At 40.6% G+C, this 21,270-nt stretch overlaps 1 protein-coding gene across 1 annotated transcript in view; it reads right to left on the bottom strand.

Annotated features, from left to right (window-relative positions):
- nbeaa (neurobeachin a) overlaps window positions 1-21,270 on the bottom strand; it is an 849,844-nt gene that overhangs the window by 590,715 nt on the left and 237,859 nt on the right. The window contains exons 22-24 of the mRNA XM_043692709.1: window positions 17,406-18,416; window positions 11,969-12,186; window positions 7,181-7,334 (exon numbers count right to left, since the gene is read on the bottom strand). Of these exons, the coding sequence (XP_043548644.1) occupies window positions 7,181-7,334; window positions 11,969-12,186; window positions 17,406-18,416 (1,383 nt within the window). The remainder of the gene's footprint in view (window positions 1-7,180; window positions 7,335-11,968; window positions 12,187-17,405; window positions 18,417-21,270) is intronic.

Genomic DNA, 21,270 nt, shown 5'->3' with positions numbered 1-21,270 from the left:
GGAGGAAACCGGAGCACCCGGAGGAAACCCACGCAGACACGGGGAGAATGTGCAAACTCCACACAGTCAGTCGCCTGAGGCGGGAATTGAACGCAGGTCTCTGGCGCTGTGAGGCAGCAGTGCTAACCACTGTGCCACCGTGCCGCCCAAATATGGTTCTGCCAGAGGGAGGTCATGCCTACCAAATTAGATTCAACCTTTTGAAGTGATCATGTGGGCAAAGCAGAGTAGTTCAGTTTATGTAGTTTATTTGAATTTCAGCGAAGCATCTGGATCCCTCTTCTTTCCAAAATAGAAGAAAAGTGAGTGGAGGGGACGATATGTATGTTTGTGGATGACAGGAAGGTTAGAACATAGAAAAGTGCAGCACAGAACAGGCCCTTTGGTCCACGATGTTGTGCCGAGGTTTAATCCTAATGTAAAATATAATAACTTAACCTACGCACCCCTGAACTCACTGCTCTCCATGTGCCTGTCCAGCAGTTGCTTAAATGTCCCTAAATAGTCAGATGGTTGACAGTGAGGAAGGAAGTCTTAAGATGTAGGAGAAAATGGACGATTGGACAGAGGGACAGATCATCGGTAGATAGAATTTAATGCTCTGGTGAGGTTACGCACTTTGGAAGCAATAACCAGACAAGGGAGTAGTTAATGAATGGCAGGACATTAGGTTGTTCCGAGGAACAAAGGGATCTTGGGGTGTTTGTCCACGGATCATCAAAAGCAGGACAAGTTACAAGGTAGTTAAAAAGGCATATGGGAAGCTTGCTTTTATCAATCATGGCTTAGATTATAAGAGTAGGGAGGTAATGTTGGAGCTGTACAAAACTTTGGTTAGGCAACACTTGGACTACAGTGTATATTTCTGGTCTCCATACATATATGATTGCACTGGAAGAGATGCAAAGGAGATTCACCAGGATGTTGCCTGGAATACAATTGTTAGCTATGAAGATAGGCTAGATAAGCTCAGGTTGTGTTCTTTAGGGCAGGGAAGGTTGAGGAGTTACTGATTGACATGTGCAATACTACAAGAGGCATAGGTAGGGTGGATAGAACGTAGCTTTTTCCCTTCATTGAAGATCAATAGCAAGAGGCCGTAATTTTGAGGCAAGAGGCTTAGAAAGGATTTGAGGTACTTTCTTTTCAGCCAGGTGGTGGTGAAAATCTGGAATGCACTGCTGAGCAGGATAGTAGAGACAGGTAACCTCAACCTTTAAAAAGTACTTGGATGAGCACTTGAAATGTCATAATATTCAAGACTATGGGCCAAGTTCTGGGAAGTAGGACTTGTGTAGGTTTATAGTAGAATTTGGTGCGACAAACCTGACGTGCCAAAAGCCCTCTTTTATACTATACAATTCTACAAAATAGATTGTAGCTACAGATAAACAATTCTGCAGCAACATATAATCTATTGGTTAAAACTCTAATCTCCTTATAAAGCTTCCCCTACAAATATTGTCAGACACAAAGAAAAAGCCTGGGTATTATGGGCAGATGTGATGTGTGATACAGCAGTTCAACTGTCCCTTTCCACAGGGTTTTCTGAGATGATCCTTTGGTGTGACAGAACCTGCTGCCCCTCAATTTTCCACCTCTCGGTACTTTCACTTGTTTGTAGGTGGCACAAGATAACTGGTTTACACTAATAATGTCCCTGACTTAAGACAACTTCTTCCTTGATCAGAGGTTCAATGGCTTCTTACTCTTACTAAACATACTGCATACCCACTTCGGATCCAATCACAAAATTATTGACAGGAAGAAGGCCTTTGTCATCAACAACTGGTCTCTACTATACAGACCAATCAACTTTTGATGACCAAATCACCCTACGGTATACTCCATTTGCTCAAACTCATTTCATAATAAGCTCCCTTCACTGCTTGGATAAACAGTAGCGTGGAGTCGAAAAGTGTGGTGCTGGAAAAGCACAGCAGGTCAGGCAGCACCCGACGAGCAGGACAGTCAACGCTTTGGAATTTTCCTAATGAAGGGCTTATACCCGAAACGTCAACTCTCCTGCTCCTTGGATGCTGCTTGACCTCCTGTCCTTTTCCAGCGCCATACTTTTCGACACAGATCTCCAGCTCCTGCAATCCTCACTTTCTCCCAAACAGTAGTGTAAACAATTTTTTTACAATGAATGTCAGGATCTTTCTTTCAAAAAGTGTAGTGGTCCTTTCCATAATCCATGGTTTTAAAAACTGTCCTCTCCACATTTCAGTCGACAATCAAAAATATAGAAAAATAAAAATCTAGACCCTTTATACCAGGCACTGTTTTTGTTTCAAAACATTGACAAAGACTTATAATGTTTGGCATCTGTACTACACACGACATTGGCTTAACAAATTTGGCTTTTGTAGTTTTGGAACTGAAGATGAACATATTTTGTGTATCTCCTGTGTCAAGTCTTTTCTCCATCTAATTGAATTGTTTTGCTTCTGAACATAGAATCATCACAGAATCTCTACACTGTGGAACCAGGCCATTTGGCCCAACAAGTTCACACCAACCCTCCAAAAGGTATCCCACCCAGACCCATTCTCCTACCCTATTGCCTTATATTTCCCCGGACTAACGCACCTAGCCTCTGCATCCCTGAACACTATGGGCAATTTCGCATAGCCAATTCACCGTCTTTGGACTGTGGCAGGAAACCAGAACACCCAGACAAAACCCAAGCAGACATGGGGAGAACGTGCAAACTCTACACAGAGTCATCAGAGGCTGGAATCAAGCCGAGGTCCCTGGTACTGAGAGGCAGCAGTGCTAACCCCTGAGTCGTTGTGCCACCCACATCTGCTTCACTCATCACCAGAATGATTTTCTCTAGAATTGTCTTCTTTGGACTATAATAAATCTGTTCCTACATAATGCCTACTACATTCAGGTTTCCTATGAACACTAACTTTAAGTCACCAGCAGCCTGCAGAGACCATTAATGAAATCAGGTACAGATTCACCTCAATACTGTTCTCTTTTATTAAATCTTGTCTTTCAATAATTTTATTAGTTCAGAGGTTGAAAAAAAAAGTTTCCCAAAGCTTTTAAAACCTCAACCTAGCTGTTGTTTTATTGATCCCCACAGCAAGCAATAACTTCAATCTCCTATATTCCCAATCGTGCATAAAAGCAATATTTACTTGGTCTGTTCCTATCTCTGTGTCAAGTATGTTCTATAGCTCAAGAATGGTTTTCTCTGGGGTGTCCAATTTTGTGTTTTATTTAGCCCACTCTGAAATTAATGCTTCCTGGTGTCATAGCTTTATAATGTCATTAGCTACTTGATCTTTAAAGATTTTTATCAGCAGTGACAGTCGCTCTATTGAGCCTCGATGTTGCACTGAAGTGTCCAACCTGTGCAGCTGTAATGGAAGTTTTCCTGCACTTTAGTTATAATGAAGCATTCCTGAAAAGACTTGTGTGTTCAACCAAAGCACTTATTTCTTTATATTGTCCAATGCTAATTTGCTTTGAGAGACTTGGCTAGCGACTTACCTCACTCTGCACTCCTAGAATAGATAAGTTCCCTCTTATGGCTTTCTTATGTTTCCTACCTCATGGTATTCACACACCGTAACGGCAATGCTTAATCAGAGTTGCAATGCTTTGAAAATGACTGCGCTGTCAGGTTGAACTGCTTCGCTAGTCAATGCTTCTCCTATTGTTCAAAAGGTTTTTGGTTTGACTCATGAAATCAAAGTCGTCTAGTTAGCTCACCCAATCAACTTAAACCCACAGATGCTCTCACTGACCACTTCCTCCCAATGCAGCTAATACTTCCTCCTTGGGATTGCAAGTTTCTTCTGTTCCTATTCATCTGTCAGATCTGAAATGCTACCAGTGTCATCCTCTGAAGCATTTTTCTGTGTTGCCATGAAGTTTGAGAGGGGGTTTTGCTGTTGTTAACAATTAGCAATATCTGTGTCTTGTAAAGGCTATAATACAGTTCACAATGAGACCAAACGCAAGCTGGGTGACTGCTTTGCAACAAAATAAAAGGAAAATCTGCGGATGCTGGAGATCTGAAACAAAGAAAGAAATTACTGGCAGAGCTCAACAGATCTGGCATCATCTATGGGAAGAAAGCAGAGTTAGCATTTCAATCTGGTGACTCTTGATCTTGAGTAACTAGACTCAAAGTTAACTGTTTTCTTCCCACAGATGCTGCCAGATCTGTTGAGTTTCATCAGCAATTTCTGTTTTTGTGACTGCTTTGTATAATGTCTCCATTCTGTCCGTATGAATAAACTGACCTTTGTCATTTTAATACATCCTTTTGTGCCCATGCTATCTTATCCATTCTAAGCTGCTGCAGTATTTCAGTGAAGCATAAGTAAGCTACAAGGACACCACCTATTTGCTACCTTGGACGAAATAAGGAGTTCAACAACTTCAGAACATGAATACATGATTACACTCATTCTCCAGTTGCACCCACGCTGTTAATCCACTGGTTATGGATTCATTTAGCTCTGTCTATTACTCACTATTTATGCTTTTTGGCTCTCAAATAGTCCTATGTTTAGGCTTCACCAGAAGTGGTTCATTTTTTAGGTATGATGGGTGCTACTTCTGGCATGCCCAAATGCACTCTTCATTGAATCAAGGTTGAGTCCCTGATGTGATGGTTATGTTGCAGCAGGGTATGGGCAACAAGGATGAAGATCATGACTGAACTCAAAAACAAAAGCACCAAAGTAGGTCAGGGTACATTTTAGAAGAAAACTTGAGCAAGCTCAGTTATGTGGAAAAATTAATATAATGGACTTTACACTATTTTTACAAAATCACAATAAATAATGGAAATTATATTAACTTTAATGTTATGAATAAATAATCAAATGAAATTAACCTCAAGTGAGAAGCACAACAAAAGAATCTTAAAATATACTAAATATTAAAAAGAACAGTGAACTAATCTGAAAAAAAGTTAAGAGGAGGAAAGTCTAAAACTATGGCAAGAAATTGTTAACTGTGAAGAGTAATCCACAAGAGGAAAAGAGCATTTAAGTCAGTCAAAAAGAAATAGAGGTTTGCAGAATTTCTCAGAATACTCCATACTTCAATATACACAATAAAAAGATTGAGGAAAAAGTAATGTTGAATTAGCTAAAAGTGATGTAATAAATCAAATAGTAAATACATCTGCAAGAGCTCTCTAAAGGGTGCATTCAAGTGTCAATTTGGAGAGGACAAGGAGTTTCCAAGAGCAGATGCATTTTCTATCCTGCTGTGGGGTTTCTTTCCCTGCAGTCAACAAATTCATAAAGTGCTTATGGTTTCATAAGATGCGCTAATGCTATAAAATTGGCCATTCTGCTAGCCAAAATAAATTCAGAAAAACGCAGTATATTAGTGAATATAGTGGAAATTACTATGATCCCACGATTGTATTATTTTAAATTTAGCAATACCATCACACAATTTCCTTGGGAATTGAAGCGTGCATGAATATTCATTGATTGAGAGAGGATATCTGCTTCTCAAGTGATCACAATACATCCAATTTCAAGATGTTAGTGGTTGAAGTATATAGCCATTATACTAGAGCAAAGCACAGCACCAGAGACAGGCACGTTCCACCCTGGAAAACTTCATTAGTTAAAAGTTCTTCTTTGTCAAGTCAGAGGACTTCTTCACCATAGAAACTACGTTTACCTTTTCTAGTACCTTTTCCCACAGCAGTTGCCTTCTGAGGACGGTGCTGCTTCAAACTAAAAATAGCAAGTTCACTTAATTTTGCCTCTTGCAAAGTTATCTCCATTGCTCTTTCTCAAAAAGAATAATCCTTCCTCCTCTTAGGGCCCATGCACTCTCAGCCATCTCTAATATGCCAGCAAAACCAATAGCCAACTCCAGTACCTGCAAAGCTAAAAAAAAGTGCCAGTGCTCCTTCAACCAACAGCAGCAGCCTCTTTCTACTGCTGTGTCAGAAATCGTATGCGTAATAGACAAAGTGGTTCAGAATTTACATAATGTCCTTGTATTCATTAGCTAAGGCATAGACCTTAAAAGCAGGCAAGTGATACTAAAACTGTACAAAACGTTGGTTAGGTGACACTAGAATATCGAGAGAGATTCTGGGATCCACATTATGTGGGATGTGATTGCACTGGAGAGGGTGCAGGGGAGATTTGCCGGGAGATTTGCCAGGACATTGCCTGGTCTGGAGTGCTTTACTCATGAAGAGACAGATTAAATAGACTGGGATTGTTCCCTGAGAGCAGAGGTGACTGAAGAGGGATATGACTGAGATATAAAAAAAAGAGGGTCATTGAAAGGAAGAAACTTTTCTCCTTGGTGGAAGGATCAATGACCAGGAGGTAAAGATTCATGGTAAGGGGAAGGAAGTTTAGTGGAGATGTGAGGAAAAATGCTTTCACCCAGAGGGTGGTAGAAACCTAGAACTCACTGCCTATTGGGCGGTAGAGATGGAAATCCTCATAATAATTAAGAAATGTTTGCTATGTTGAGTCATACAAGGCTATGAGGCAAGTGCCAGAAGAATAGAATTATCATAGTTTTTTTGACCAACACAGACTCAATGAACCAGAGAGTCTTTTTCTATGCTATAGACCTCTATAACACTAAATTGTCTTGGCCTCAGCACTGCCAGTACATGAAACTATGCTAAGACCATCTTATATATGTCTTTTAAATGACAGCACCTCAGCCTTAACTGCAGTGTCAATTCCCTAAGGACGCCCACTGTTTGAACTTGCTTATGCACTTGTGTGCACCATTATCGTGCAATCTAAAATGAAAAATATCTATTATGATCTGAGTAATGAGCTTGTTAATGGATAAATTACATGTATTATACAGGACAACAAGGTTATGCAAACCTTGAACATAGTTAATGAAATGATTAACTCAAGCGAAATTTTATGCTGCAATAACCACATGGTATGCGGTCTAAGTGTTTGACTGCCAAATCTATTTATACAACCATGCTATCTCCAGACCTCTGCATAAAAACTAAATCTTGATATTTATTAAAAGATCAACTTTATAATTACTGTATTACAGAAAACATAAGATTGTTTGGTTGGGCTAAATTAGATTAACATAAGAATGACTGCCAACGCAAAATAAAACTTTACACTACTGTACAGACATTACTGATTTCAAAAAAGATCATTAACATTAAATCATGCTTCATACTTACAGAAGGGGAGGTGGCTGCTGATAACAAAGGCAAAATTCCACCACAAGCAATGATGATGTTGTCCACCATTTGAGAAATGAGGTGAATTGTATTGTGAACAAAAATAATGTTCTCATTGCTATTCACAAAATCCATCACAGACTTCGTAGTGTGGCTGCAAAAGACACAAATTATGAAAATAATAATATTACTACTGAGATGCTCTTCTAAAATCATTAAATCAAGAGCCAGCAAAATAATGGCTTCCTGTTGTGCTCCAATTTCTCTAGGATGCTAATTACGCAGTTAGCAGCAGTCACAAGTAATTTCAAGTAGTCTCTAGGTTAACCAATGAAATATGGTATGTACCCAAAGTACACATTTTCTTCCATGATTTAAGAGGGAATCTGGCAAGTATTGTCATGAAAATACACAGGACATCTGTTCTAATTACCAATTTCCACTATTGCCAGAATGTTTTTGAAGCTAATTTTATAACAATCACAGCAATTTATATTTGTATAGTACCTTTACAGTAGTAAAACAATCTCAAGGTAATTCAATTGGTTATATTCAAGCAAAAATAGATGCCAAACTAGAGGAGGAAAACATTAATAGAGATAATGAAGTTTTAAGAGATGGCATCGAAGGAGAGGAAGGTGAAGAAATTTTGGTAATGAATTCAGTACACTGTTGGGCATTAATGGAGAAGCAGTGAGAAGGAAATATGCACAATAAGTAAGAGATAGAGGAAAGCAGATCCTTGGGAGTATTAAGACTGGAAGTGGTCATAAGAACAGAAGACCATAAACATAGGAGCAAACATAGGAGTCAGAATCTGCTCTAACTTCAATGAAATCATGGTTGGTCAGATATTTACCAACTCCACTTACCTGCCATTTCACCGTAACCTTTTATCCCTTAGTTTTGTCTATCTCAACCCTAAATATTCTTTTTGAACCAGCCTTGACACCCCTCCACAGCAAAAAATTCCACAGATTCTCTACGTTCAAAGAAGAAATCCCTCCTCACTTAAGTGAAATGGGCAAATCCCTAATGTTACGATTATGTCTTCTGGTCAAAGGGTCTCCCATAAAGGAAAACAACCTCTCAGCATCTAATCTGTCAAGCCCCCAAGAATCTGACATGTTTCAATATGATTGTCTCTCATCCTTGTAAATTCCAATGACAACAGGCCGAACATACTCAATATCTCTTCATAACAGTCTCTACATACACAGGATCGGCTTAGTGAACCTTCTCTGAAGGTAGATAAGGGACTCAAAACTTCACAGAATTCGATCCAACCAAGAATAATGTCTTATATAGTTTTATATTCTACTCGTTTTGAAATAAAGGCCAACATTCCACTTGCCTTCCCTATTATTTGTTGAACTTGTACACTAGCTTTTTGTGACCTATGCACAAGGATTGCCAATCCTTCTGTACTGCAGGTTCTTGTAGTCTAAATAATCTAATCCATCTAAATAATACTCAGCTTCTCTACTACTTCTGCCAAAATGCATAACCTCTCACTTTCTCAGCCTATATTCCATCTGCCCAATCACCTAACCTGTTTATGTCTCTCTGTAGTCTTTGCGTCATCCTCATCACTCATGTTCTTACCTGTTTTTCTGTCATTCAAAAACTTTCACTTTCCTCATCTAACACATTTATATATAATGCAAGCAACTGAGAGATTAGCATTAATCCCTGTCACACTTCATTAGCTATAGGTTGAGATCCTGAAAATGACCCTTTTATCCCAACTTTGTCTTCTATTCGTTAGTCAATTCTCTATTCCAGACTAATATACTTCCCAACATGATGGTACTTATTTTAGGAAGTACCTTGTGTGCTGTACTTTATCTAATGCTTTTGTGAATTCAAATATATGACATTTACTGGTTCCTCTCTATCTATCCCATGTGCTGCGACCTCAAAGAATCCGAATAAATTTGTCAGACATGATTTCCCCTTCATTAAACTAGGTTAGTTCTGCTTAATTATATTAGATATTTTTTAAATGCTTTGCTTTTACCTCCTTTAAAATGGACTCTCACATTTCCCAACGACAGATGTTAAGCCAACAGCTACAGTGTTACTTTATTTTTGCACCTTTCCCTTTTTGAATGAGGGTGTTATACCAACTGGATTGGTGACAAGCAGATTTAACTTGGATTTTTTAGAATGGGTTCATTGCAAGCAGTCCTGTGTTTGGGGCCCAGGACAGGAGCATACATCAAGACTCATTAGCCTGGGCATATGACTCTCTGGAGCCCACTGTGATTCCGCTGGGGTTGCTGAACATGAACCCAGACCAGAAGCAGCACTGGTCTCTGTGGATTCTGTCCCTGACCCTGTCTTTGAAGGTGCAACCACCAAACTAAAGACATATTTTGATTATATAGCTGATCAGCAAATAGCTGAGGTTGCAATTAGGTGTTTCACAAAAGCCAGAGATATTAAAAGCCACTTAATAAATACAGAGCTTGCTTCCCATCATGAATGTGATACATTCCTTGCTAAAAATGACCATGCTATGTACTTCTAACTAATGTAACAATTATTCAAGAGGATATTTGCCTGTCTAAGCTGTGGTCACAAGGGAATACAATCACATATTTTATGGTGAACGGACTGCTGGTCAACAGTCCCTGATGTCATCTTTTATAATTGAAAGTGTTAGCTAATGACATTAGGCAAGGGGTTTCAAGATCAATGCCTGGCAATCAAAGACTAGGATAAAGCCAATACTTCATGGCAGATGGAATCATTGTAAGGGAATTGTTGAGACTTGACCATCTAGCCTGGCTCAATGATGGAACCTAAACAGTCAGCCCTTTCTGTGGAATATAGTTACCATCTGATTATAGATTGCTAACATGCAACCTGGTACGTGGCGAGTAAATTTGCCCCAATGAGCAGTGTACATTCTAAATTGGAAAACAGAATGTCTATCTCACTGAGTCTCTCAATAGCTTTTTTTGAGATTATTAATCACTTAAATATTAAACAGGTTTGTAAATATGCCAGACAACCAACAATCCAAAACATATGAAATCCCCTCTTTAGGCATCACTTTAGAAGTCCTAAACAGTTATAGATTAACCAGTCAAAGATTAACCAGACAAAGATAAGTCAGACTAAAGCAGTGTACAGTCTCCACATAACCTCCAGGAATTTTGAACTCAACTCGACAAGTTAACAAGAACCAATTTATCTTTTGTCAACCATAATTTGGTACTTTCATGTGTCAATAAGTTTCAGTACAATTGAATATACAGTATAAGTTCTCGGATATTAGATGCAGTTTGGGTTCACAATGCAGGTTCAGCTCTCAGACTCAAAAATATCAAGTTCAAGCTTTGAAAGAGTCTTAGGATCCAAATAAAAGTTTTCCTAAACTTATTGAAAGATATAAATTGTAAGGAAAAGGATGTTAATAATCATATTATTTGGAAATATGCAATTGTTTAAACCTGCATTTAGACATCAGAAATTGCACTCATCTGAGCTTTTGTTTTGCGCAATTTTCAGAAAACATTGAGTCATTTGTGGAAATATAGTAACTAACTTACACAGATCAGCAAGCTTACATGGAATAACCCATTACAAATTTGGTAAAGGAAATGAGTAAAGGTTCATACAAAATATAACAGAACATTCAGCTGTGCAAATGTGGGAAGATCTGAGTTATGTTGTACGTAAGCAGATAAATTAGTTGCATTCTCATATTACCCACCTATATACTCTATTTTTGTACCATTCAGTCCTTTCAGTAATTCTGTAAAGCAGTTAAAACCACAATGGTATGTGTCTGATTTTGCACTGCTCAGCTTTGAAATCTGGCATTAAGCATCTAAAAAAATGTCCACAGTTTACCATCAACCGATTTAAATGGACATTAAATGATGGGCAGCAAGCTCACAGTTGCCTAATTTATAGAACTGGAGGGGGACAGCCAGGAGGCATGGGTTCAAGTCCCACCTGCTGCATTGATATGCAATAATATCTCTGAACAGGTTGATTAGAATTATTCTTAAACTAGTGGATGAGAATTCCCTCCACTTGAATGAGGTCAAATATTGTTAGTCACCAAGTTTACAGATCAAAATACCTCTTCGACAAGTCCCACTGAAGAATGATTTTATTGCAAGAATTAAGGACTGATCATATTTCTTAAATCTAATTGACAGTTTTGAAATTCAAGTAAATATAAAGGCAACTTTCACTAAAAATCTTTAAGTGCTGTACTGCTGATTCCTTTATTAAATTCTTTCCAAATACACGTGATACATTATAATAAAAAGTGAAGTGTAAAATGTCAGTTTAAAACTTCACTCATGGAGATAATTAAACAGGATTACTTCCTTTTCCTTGACTAACCCTAATAAAACATATTTAAACAACCAATCATAAAATTTCTCCATTTAACAAGCACTTTTAAGTTTCCAATTACTTTTGCCCCAGTAGAGTATCTAATTTAGTGAGAGATTGCGGTGTTGTCAGAAGTAATATTTTTCAAACGAGACTTAAACAGAGGTTCTATTTGGCTTTCAAATAAACATAAAAGATACTTTGATAGAGAAAGAGCACCAAGCTTTCCCTATGGCAAGCAACCCTTAAGAACAATTTAAATGGTCAGTCATTTATTTGATGTATATCATGGCCAAACAGGCTACTGTATTGCTCTAGAATACTGTGCACTTTAAACTGTAGCACTTTGCAATGTATCAAGGATATCAACAGCATTATATAAAATTCTACAGACATTATTATCTGCAGAAAATACTAATGTTTCATCACCTCCGCCAAACATGCACATCGGTTTCCAAAGCAAAAAGCAGATCTGTCAGCAAACGCTGATGCATGGGGGACCACTTAAATTCAGGGATCCGGAACATGGTAGTTCGTGGTCCTGGACTAAACTGTCGGCGCTGCTCCTCAGTCATTGGCATCCCTCGGAAACCCAGATCGACACGCAGGTCTCTTTCTTGAAACCCACCTCCTCGCCCCTGAATGGACTGTAAATTACAAATCATATAATTAATTTTAATGAATCTTCAACATCTTCCACAACAGGAGAACTGATTTGAAAGCTTAAACAGATATACTTTGAATTTAAAAATGAATTCAATTTAGATTATATTAGAACAAAAATGTTGAAGACTGGGGACAGCTGCAAATTATTGAATAAAAGATTTCATAATAGTAAATAAAATAATTATAAAAATTTGAAACATCCAATAGAAAATTAATTCAAGGCAAGCCGGTAAAATATGATCCACATATCCACAGATTTGCATACTAAAGATATGTAATGGCGTTAGTCGATATCCAGGGAGCATTGCTCACAGCAAGTCGATGATAATACAGTGAAAGAAGATCAGTAAGATTTTTGTTCCATATGAGTACGAACGTGTGTGCGTGTCTGTGTGTGTGTCTGTGTGACACAGGGCCAAACAATTCCTTCAGACGTTGCCATATTTAATTGGGAGAAACTTCTACTCATCAAATATTGATGTTAGTCAAGCAATGTAGAAGAATGCTTCCCTTTATTGGTCAGAGCATTGCGCATAGGAGTTGGGAGGTCATGTTGCAGCTGTACAGGACGTTGATGAGGCCACTTTTGGAATATTGCGTGTAATTCTGGTCTCCATCCTGTCAGAAGGATATTGGGAAACTTGAAAGGGTTCAGAAAAGATTTACAAGGATGTTAGGTGAAAGTGAGGACTGCAGATGCTGGAGATTAGAGTCGAGAGTGTGGTGCTGGAAAAGCACAGCAGGTCAGGCAGCATCCAAGGAGGAGAGTCGACGTTTCTGGCAAAAGCCCTTCATCAGGGCTTTACAAGGATGTTGCCAGGGTTGAAGGATTTGAGCTATTGGGAGAGGCTGAATAGGCTGGGGCTGTTTTCCCTGAAGCATCGGAGGCTAAGGGGTGACCTCAGAGGTTTATAAAATCATGAGGGGCATAGATAGCATGAATAGACAATGTCTTTTCCCTGGGGTGGGGGAGTCCAGAACTAAAGGGAGGTCATGTTGCAGCTGTACAGGATGTTGATGAGGCCACTTTTGGAATATTGCGTGTAATTCTGGCTTAAGGTGAGGGGGAAAAGATATAAAAGGGACCTAAGGGGCAACTTTTTCACACAGAGGAATGAGCTGCCAGAGGAAGTGGTGGAGGCTAGTACAAGTGCAAAATTTAAAAGGCATCTGGATCCGTACTTGAATAGGAAGGGTTTAGAGGGATGTGGGGCAAGTGTCGGCAAACGGGACTCGATTAGGTTGGAATATCTGGTTAGCATGGACGAGTTGGACCAAAGGGTCTGTTTCCATGCTGTACATCTCTATGACTCGATGACTGATAGAAAAAGTGGTGAGGTAGTGATAACCATTGTCAACTTTCATGTGAAGACTGGTATGTTTTGGGCATATTAAGACAGTTACTCAAGAGTATACCAATTTTTTTTGATTCGTGATCCCCTTGCATTCCTAAGCAATGATTGCCAGCAATCATTCGCTAATGAGTATGATTATTCACCAAGGAAATTCCACATCGCTGGTCATGGTTTCTATGGGTTGTTGCATGGCTGATGAGCCCAATCCTCGACCTGCATCTCTGACCACATATTTAAGAGGTGTTTCCAGGATGTGGTAGTAGTCCTTAGCCTTGAAATTGTTGGCATTCATTTCTTCAGTTCCTTTTCTGTACTTCCTCTTATCAATGGGTTTTCTTGAAGAATCATTGTTCTTAATTCAGAAGTCTCCTTCAAGTTGGTTTCTTTTGAATGAGTGTCTCTCATGCTGTTGCATTTCTTGAGGGAAGCCTTTGAAATGTTTCCTTTATCCTCCTCTTATTTGATTGACTTCCTTGAGCTGGGTGAAGATGTTTTGCTTTGCACTCTGAATTCAGGCATGCTTAACACATGGCTAGCAAAACGAAGTTAGCTTCGGATAATCGTGGCCTTGATTCTGGTGCTATTGGCTGCTTCAAACATGCTGATATGGCACCCAATTCAAAATGCATTGATGGTACTTCTCAAGTGATGTCTATACATTGATATGACTTTGGAGTGTGGACAAAGAGTCAGGATGATGACCACTTTATACACAAGGATCTTGATATCAGCAAGGATGTCACAGTTATTAAAGACTCTCATCCTTAGTTCAAAGGCAGCATTGCAGATTGGATGTGATGTTGAATTGCTGCATCAATATCAGCCTTAGATGGAAGCTTCCCAGGTAATAGAAATGTTCAACATTTGAGAATTTCTCTGCTGATCTTAATGGAAGAACGGACCAGAACTTGACCTGGGTCGGGTTAGTAAAGGATGTGTCTCTATGAAGTAGAGGCTGAGACCAATTCTTTAGTATGCTACCACAAAACCATTAAGAGAGCAGAGATGACATTTCCTGAGAAAGCAGAGATGACATTGCCATCTGAACACTTCAACTCCCGCTCTGCCAAGGACATGTAGGTCCTGGGCTTCCTCCAACAACAAACCCTAATCACCAGACGCCTGGAGAAAGAACACCTTATCTTCCATCTTGGGACCCTGCAACCACACAGCATTAATGTGGATTTTACCAATTCCTCAGTTCCCCTCCCCCAACATTATCCCAGTCCCACGCCTCAACTCAGCATTGCTTTCTTGACCCGTCCTTCGCTTTTCTTATCTATCTGCTCTACCCTCCTCTCCGACCTATCATGTTCTTGCCCACCTTCATCTACCTATCATATTCCCAGCTACCCTACCCCCAGGCCTACCCCCTCCCATTTATCTCTCAGACCCCCAGCCTACAAGCCTCATTCCTGATGAAGGACTTATATCCGAAACGTCGATTCTCCAGCTCCTCGGATGCTGCGTTTTCTAGCACCACACACTCTACTCTGATCGCCAACATCTACAGTACTCACTTTCTCATAACACAAAGGAAGTTGGTTACAACATTGGAGACTAATTATTTTAGTCTAGGATATCGCTGTCATAGTTCCACAGGGCAATGTCCCAGGCCCAATGATCATCAATTGCTTCAATAACTTGAACAATGGGAAAGAAAGTCATATATCCAAATTTGCTGATCACACATTGGAACTCTTGTTCAGAAATGGCAGTTGATGCTAAATAAGCTGTTAATCTTAAATCGGAGATAAACTGAGTTAGGATGGCAAATTTTCTTCTCTAAAATTGATTTTTATTTTTAAAAAAGATGGCTTCATAGCACCATTACTCAGACTAGCTTTATAGTTCCAGATCATTATTAATTGTTTTTAATTTCCACCAGATGTCATGGTGGAACTCATGAACCCATGAGGATTTGCCTGGCTCTCTCAATTACTAAGCCAGATACATTACCACTACACCGCTGGCCCCAAACATGACTGTATGGTGCCCAGTTCCATTCAATTCATGTACAAAGCATTTCATGTCTACATGCCAGTGTCTTTATGTGTGTCTGGTAAGGGTTTACAAAGGACCCTTGTCAAAAGTTGGACATGAGCTAAAGTGATGGACAGTGGGACAGGTAACAGGAATTCCAGTAAGATGGCAGTGGCATAGGATGCTCCAGTTAGAGCTCCTACACTCTGCCCGTTCTTTTTCTTTTTTCTCCCTCTCTCAGCTCTTCTCTTGGCCTTGGACACCTGGCCCTAGCCTCCAACTCCTGGACTTTGAAGCTGGGTCAGCAGTTAATGGAGACACCAGTGGCCAGGGCAGGGACATCAACAACCAGCGCTCCAAAGCAGAGAGGCTGGCAACAAGCACCCCAAAGTGGAGACACCAGCAACCAGCGGCCAGAGTGGCGACGCCAGTGACCAGAGGCCAGAGCGGGAATGCTGTTTGCCCAATGCAGAGGAGGGGTGGCAGGTGCACCTCTGCAGTGGCACAGCACAGAGCATGGTAGCAGCCAGTGGTCAGACTACGTGGAGGCTCCTTGCATTGGTCTGCTGCAGAGAGCCTTTGGAGAGGGATTGTGATGCTTGTCTTTTTAACTTTGCTTCTTTTTTCTTTAGATTAGATTACTTTACAGTGTGGAAACAGGCCCTTCGGCCCAACAAGTCCACACCGACCCGCCGAAGCGCAACCCACCCATAACCCCTACATTTACCCCTTACCTAACACTACGGGCAATTTAGCATGGCCAATTCACCTGACCTGCACATTTTTGGACTGTGGGAGGAAACCGGAGCACCCGGAGGAAACCCACGCAGACACGGGAAGAATGTGCAAACTCCACACAGTCGGTCGCCTGAGGCGGGAATTGAACCCGGGTCTCTGGCGCTGTGAGGCAACAGTGCTAACCACCTTTCTGACCTATGGTCATATAATGTATAGCTGTAATGTTATTTGTTTTCTTTATTTCCCTACTCTGTAACTAAGGATTGTACCTAGCTACCTTTGTAACTAAGATGGCGCCGTAAGTGGCCACTTATTAAGTTTTCACTGTACTCATTTAAGTATGTGACAATAAAGCTAATTCAATTCAATTAAGGTGCCAACCCTAGCACTTAGATACCTTTACTGTAGTCATTGGTTCGAAGAGTCTCAGCAATTGGTTGATGTAGAGCCAACAATTATCCCCCAGCAATGACATATTAATGGAAGCTTGAAGACTGGCACAAAACTAAAAGTTTTCCGATACCTTGGTCAACTCAAGGAGGTAAAGAACAAAAGGAGAAGACTGCTGTTAACCATCAGAAAAGAGACCGTTCCTTCCAGATGCAAACATCAGCTGCATTTGCTTTTTTCTCCCTGGGATCAGTAAATCACTTGTCTGTCATGGTGGTATACTTTTCCTGTCTATTTAGCTTATGCATATTTAAACATAAATTATTCACTACTCTAAAAGTTTATGATTTCTCAACTTCTTTGTTAGGTAATCTGTGACTCCTCCTGAAGCTTATAACGTAGAAGTTTCGAATTGGAGAAGACGAGTCATGAATGAACTTTCAGTATCTGCAATTCAAACACTAAAAAGCTTTGTTCTGCAGTTCTTGTCAAATTTAATTTTGGATGTCATGAAACTGTTAACCTCATACTAGGCCCAGCTGCCTGCATGGCAAAAGATTAGACAACTGCATTATTGAAGAACATAATGTATAAATGAAAAACAGATGTGAACAAAAGTACAGTTCACTCATTTCTGACAAATGAAAAGTACTAATTTCTGATTTGTGCAGTTATTACAAATGCAGAATATAATTAACAAGATGAGCAAAGCATACTATCTTTTTAAATCTTACCTGAGTTGTGGTGGTGGTTTGAATTTTTTTAACTTCTTTCCCTGGCTCTTTGCCATCATCGGATCTGTCAGTATCAGAAACTGTGCTAGCAGCATCCAAATTACCTACAGTCTTTTTTGAAGATATTTCTGAATCAATGGTTGCGCCGATCATTTCAGTGTATTCCATTGTTTTTGCAATTCCTTCTGATTCAGACAGGATACTCATTTCTTCCAAATTTGTTGTAATTTTGAAATCCTTATCCTCAATTATAGATTTTGGGCTTGTAATATCTGAATTACTGGTCATATGAGCTAACAGTCCCAGGTCATCACTGGCACTTGAATGTATTTGGTTCTCTGGCACATTTGCAATTGAAAGATTGTCAGCAGCTGGCAATTCAGCCAGTAGTTTTTCCTGATGGTTTGTTGCTTTATCGAAGAGAAATGATGTGCTATTAACAGGTTCATTATCCTTTTCATCTACCAGAGATATTAAGGGACCACTGTCTCTCTGTTCTCTTTGTTGAGGAATGGAGGTGCTGTTAATATTGTTCTGTAGTTTCTCCACAGCAGAAGTATAAACCTTGTCCAAAAGAGATTCTACCTCAACCAGATTACAATTCTCTGCAACCAGGGTCTCAGGTGACAGATCGAGATCATCAAGTTTTACCTCTGTGGCATCAACCTTCTCTGCTTTGATATCCACTAAGAGATCATGAACCTCCACGTGTACTCCTGTTGTTGGCCTGTCTGAACTGTCTGCACCACTACTGGATACCCTTGCTTCAACTAGGAGATTTCTAGAATTGGTGTGGACAGGGTAGTCAGTTTCACTCTCTGGGCTCTGAGTCTGGGAACCATCTTCAATTTCTCTGACTTCTACGCCTCCTTTGGATCCTATTGTTTGAGAGGAAAGGCCAGAAATTGTGCTGACACTACCCTTTTTTCCTTTTTTGATGTTCTCCTCCTCTTGCCTTTGATACTCTTCATACATCTTGGCTAGGTATTCTTTATGAGCTTCATAGGTGACCTTCAGAAACAGTAATGTTAGTTGCAATCAATCAACAGCAGTTTATAGATTCCTCAATGTCCAAATCATTTAAATGATGTTTTAAAACACACATTATGGCTCTATAAAAGTACAATTAAAGTGGATAAAGAGTGGAGCTAGAAGAAAGCACAGCAGGTCAAGCAGCATCAGGGGAGTAGGGGAGTTGATGTTTCAGATCAGAACCTTTCATCAGTTCTGATGAAAGGTTCCGACCTGAAACGTCAACTGCCTCTATCTTTTGATGAAACGTGATCTGCTGTGCTTTTTACAGCTCCACTCTTTATCCATTCTGACTGTTCAGCATCTACAGTTGTCACTTTCTCCAAAAATACAATCAAATCCAACTTAAAAATATTGTGGGTTTTACCAGTCATCAACAGCATACACCAGTTAAATCCTTTCATTCACATTAAAAACATACCAATTACAGTTACAGAAAAACTACTAAAAAAATTTTTTAAGTATATCTATGTGCAAAACCATTAGAAATCATGAACTGAATTCTCCAAGGAGAGGCAATCTTACTTTTTTTTTAAAAAGTGAAGGAGGGTACTTGGCATTTCTGACAGGTAATTCCACTCAGGACTCCCTCAGAAATACAAAATTCTGTTAGTTCTTTCATAGTGTAGAAATCTCAGAGGAAGATAAATCATGTCCCATTTTCACAGAAGTCAGCTGCCATATTCTGAAATGTAAAGGTCTTGACAGTAATTTGGACATTTTCTGTCAAACCATAATTGTACAAGGTAAGTGAGCTGGGAGGATAGGGTGCCAGATAGGTAGAGGAGAGACAGTGCCAGTTACATGGGTGCCTGACAGTTATATGCCAGAGAAGTAGAATGCTAGATGAGAAGGATACCTCCTGGGGAAGAGAAATTATGCCAGGGTAGCAGACAAGGAGGAGATTGGATACCAGCTCGGTAGGAGATATAGTGACAGAGGTAGGATACCAGATAGGTAGGGTGCCAGCTGCAGAGAGGAAAAAATGCCAGCGCCAGATCAGTGTACAATAGGATACAAGGTGAGTTGGTTGCAAGATAGGTACTGTACAATATAAGTAAATTGCCATCTGGGGAGGGACTAGCTTGCCAGGACTAGAATGCTAGATAAGTAGGGGTTGGGGGCCAGATGAGTAGCTAATAGGTACTTGGTAAGAAAGATAAACATCGGTGTCTTAGGTGATGCATTGTTTAGATAGATCAAGATGAATGGGTGTCAGTTGTAGGAGTTTGAGTAGGGTGACAGATGAGATTTGGATCAATTCCGGTGATCATCGCCAAGTCAGAAAAGTGTGGCACTGGAAAAGCACGGCACTGGAAAAGCACAGGTCTGGCAGCATTCAGGAAGCAGGAGAGTTGACTTTTCAGAAATAAGCCCTTCAATCAAGAATGGTGGGGGCAGAGTGCTGAGGGATAAATAGGAGGATGGGCTGAGAGGTGAAAAAAGCTGGGAAGGCGATAGGAAGATGTAGGTAGGGGATGATTGTGATCAGTCAGTGGGGAGGGTGAAGCAGATAGGTGGGAAGGAAGATGGACATGTAGGATAGGTCAAGAAGGTGGTGCCAGGTTGGAGGATTGGATCTGGGATGAGGTGGGTGGGGGAGGGAGAGAAGGAGGAGGACAGAGAGATCTGAAAACGAGTGAGGTTGATACCAGGTGATTTAAGGGTTTCAAGGCAGAAGATTAGGCATTCTTCCTCCAGTCATCAGATAGCTTGGATTTGGCATGGAGGTGGTCCAGGACTTGCATATCCTTGGTGGAGTGGGAGGGGAAGTTTAAGTGGTTGGCTACATGGCAGTGGGGTTGTTTGGTGCATGTCCTAGAGATGTTCCCTGAAACGTTCAGCAAGTTGGCATTTGTCTCCTCAAAGTAGAGGAGACCACATTGCGAGCAATGAGCACAGTAGATAAGGTGGGTGGATGTGCAGTAAAATCTCTGCCAGTTGTTAAAAATCCTTTGGGGCCTTGGACGAGGGGGGTGGTGTTGTCGCAGGCTTTACTCCTCTTGCAACTGCAAGAGAAGGTGCAGCGTGTGGAGGGTATGTTGATGGGAGCGTGGACCTTAAGAGGGAGTCATGGAAGGAATGGTGTCTGCAGAATGCAGATTTTTTTGGGGGGGACGGGGGTGGGGGAGGTTGTGGTAGCGAGGGATATATATCTCTAGTGTTGGGATCTGATTGTAGGTGGCTGAAATAGCGGAGGGTAATGCACTGGATCTGGAAATTAGTGGGGTGGACGGTTAGGACTAGGGAGGTTTCCTATCATTTTTACAGTTGGAAGGATGGGGTTCAAAGGTGGAGTTATATGAAGTAGAAGAGATGTACTGGAGAGCATTGTTGATCATGTGGGAGGAGAAATTGCGGTCCTTGAAATAGGAGGCCATCTGGAATGTCTTGGAGTGGAATTGCTCCTGCTGGGAGCAGAGAAAGCAGAGGCTGAGAAATTGGGAGCAAGGGACCACCATTTTACAGAGGGGTGATGGGAGGAGGCGTAGTCCAGGTAGCTGTGGGAATCGGTGGGTTTGAAACAGATGTCCATGTTGAGTCGGTCACCAGAGACAGAGAGGTTCAGAAAGGGGAGGGAGGTGTCAGAGATGGCCCAGGTGAACATAAGGTCAGGGTAGAAGGCGTTCATGCAGTTGATGAACTGTTCAAACTCATCGTGGGAGCACGAGGTTGCGCTGATACAGTCATCGATGTAGTGGTGGAAATGGTGGAGGATGGTGCCAGTATGACTGCAGAAGATAGACTGTTCTACATATCCCACGAAGAGGCAGACATAGCTGGGGCCCATGCAGGTGTCCATGGCTACTCCTTTGGTCTGAAGGAAGTGGTA

Source organism: Chiloscyllium plagiosum, chromosome 6 (genome assembly GCF_004010195.1).
Source record: "Chiloscyllium plagiosum isolate BGI_BamShark_2017 chromosome 6, ASM401019v2, whole genome shotgun sequence".
NCBI classification, from domain to species: Eukaryota; Metazoa; Chordata; class Chondrichthyes; order Orectolobiformes; family Hemiscylliidae; genus Chiloscyllium; species Chiloscyllium plagiosum.
Note: the sequence above shows the minus strand (reverse complement) of the source record. Positions and strands in the feature narration are given on the sequence as shown.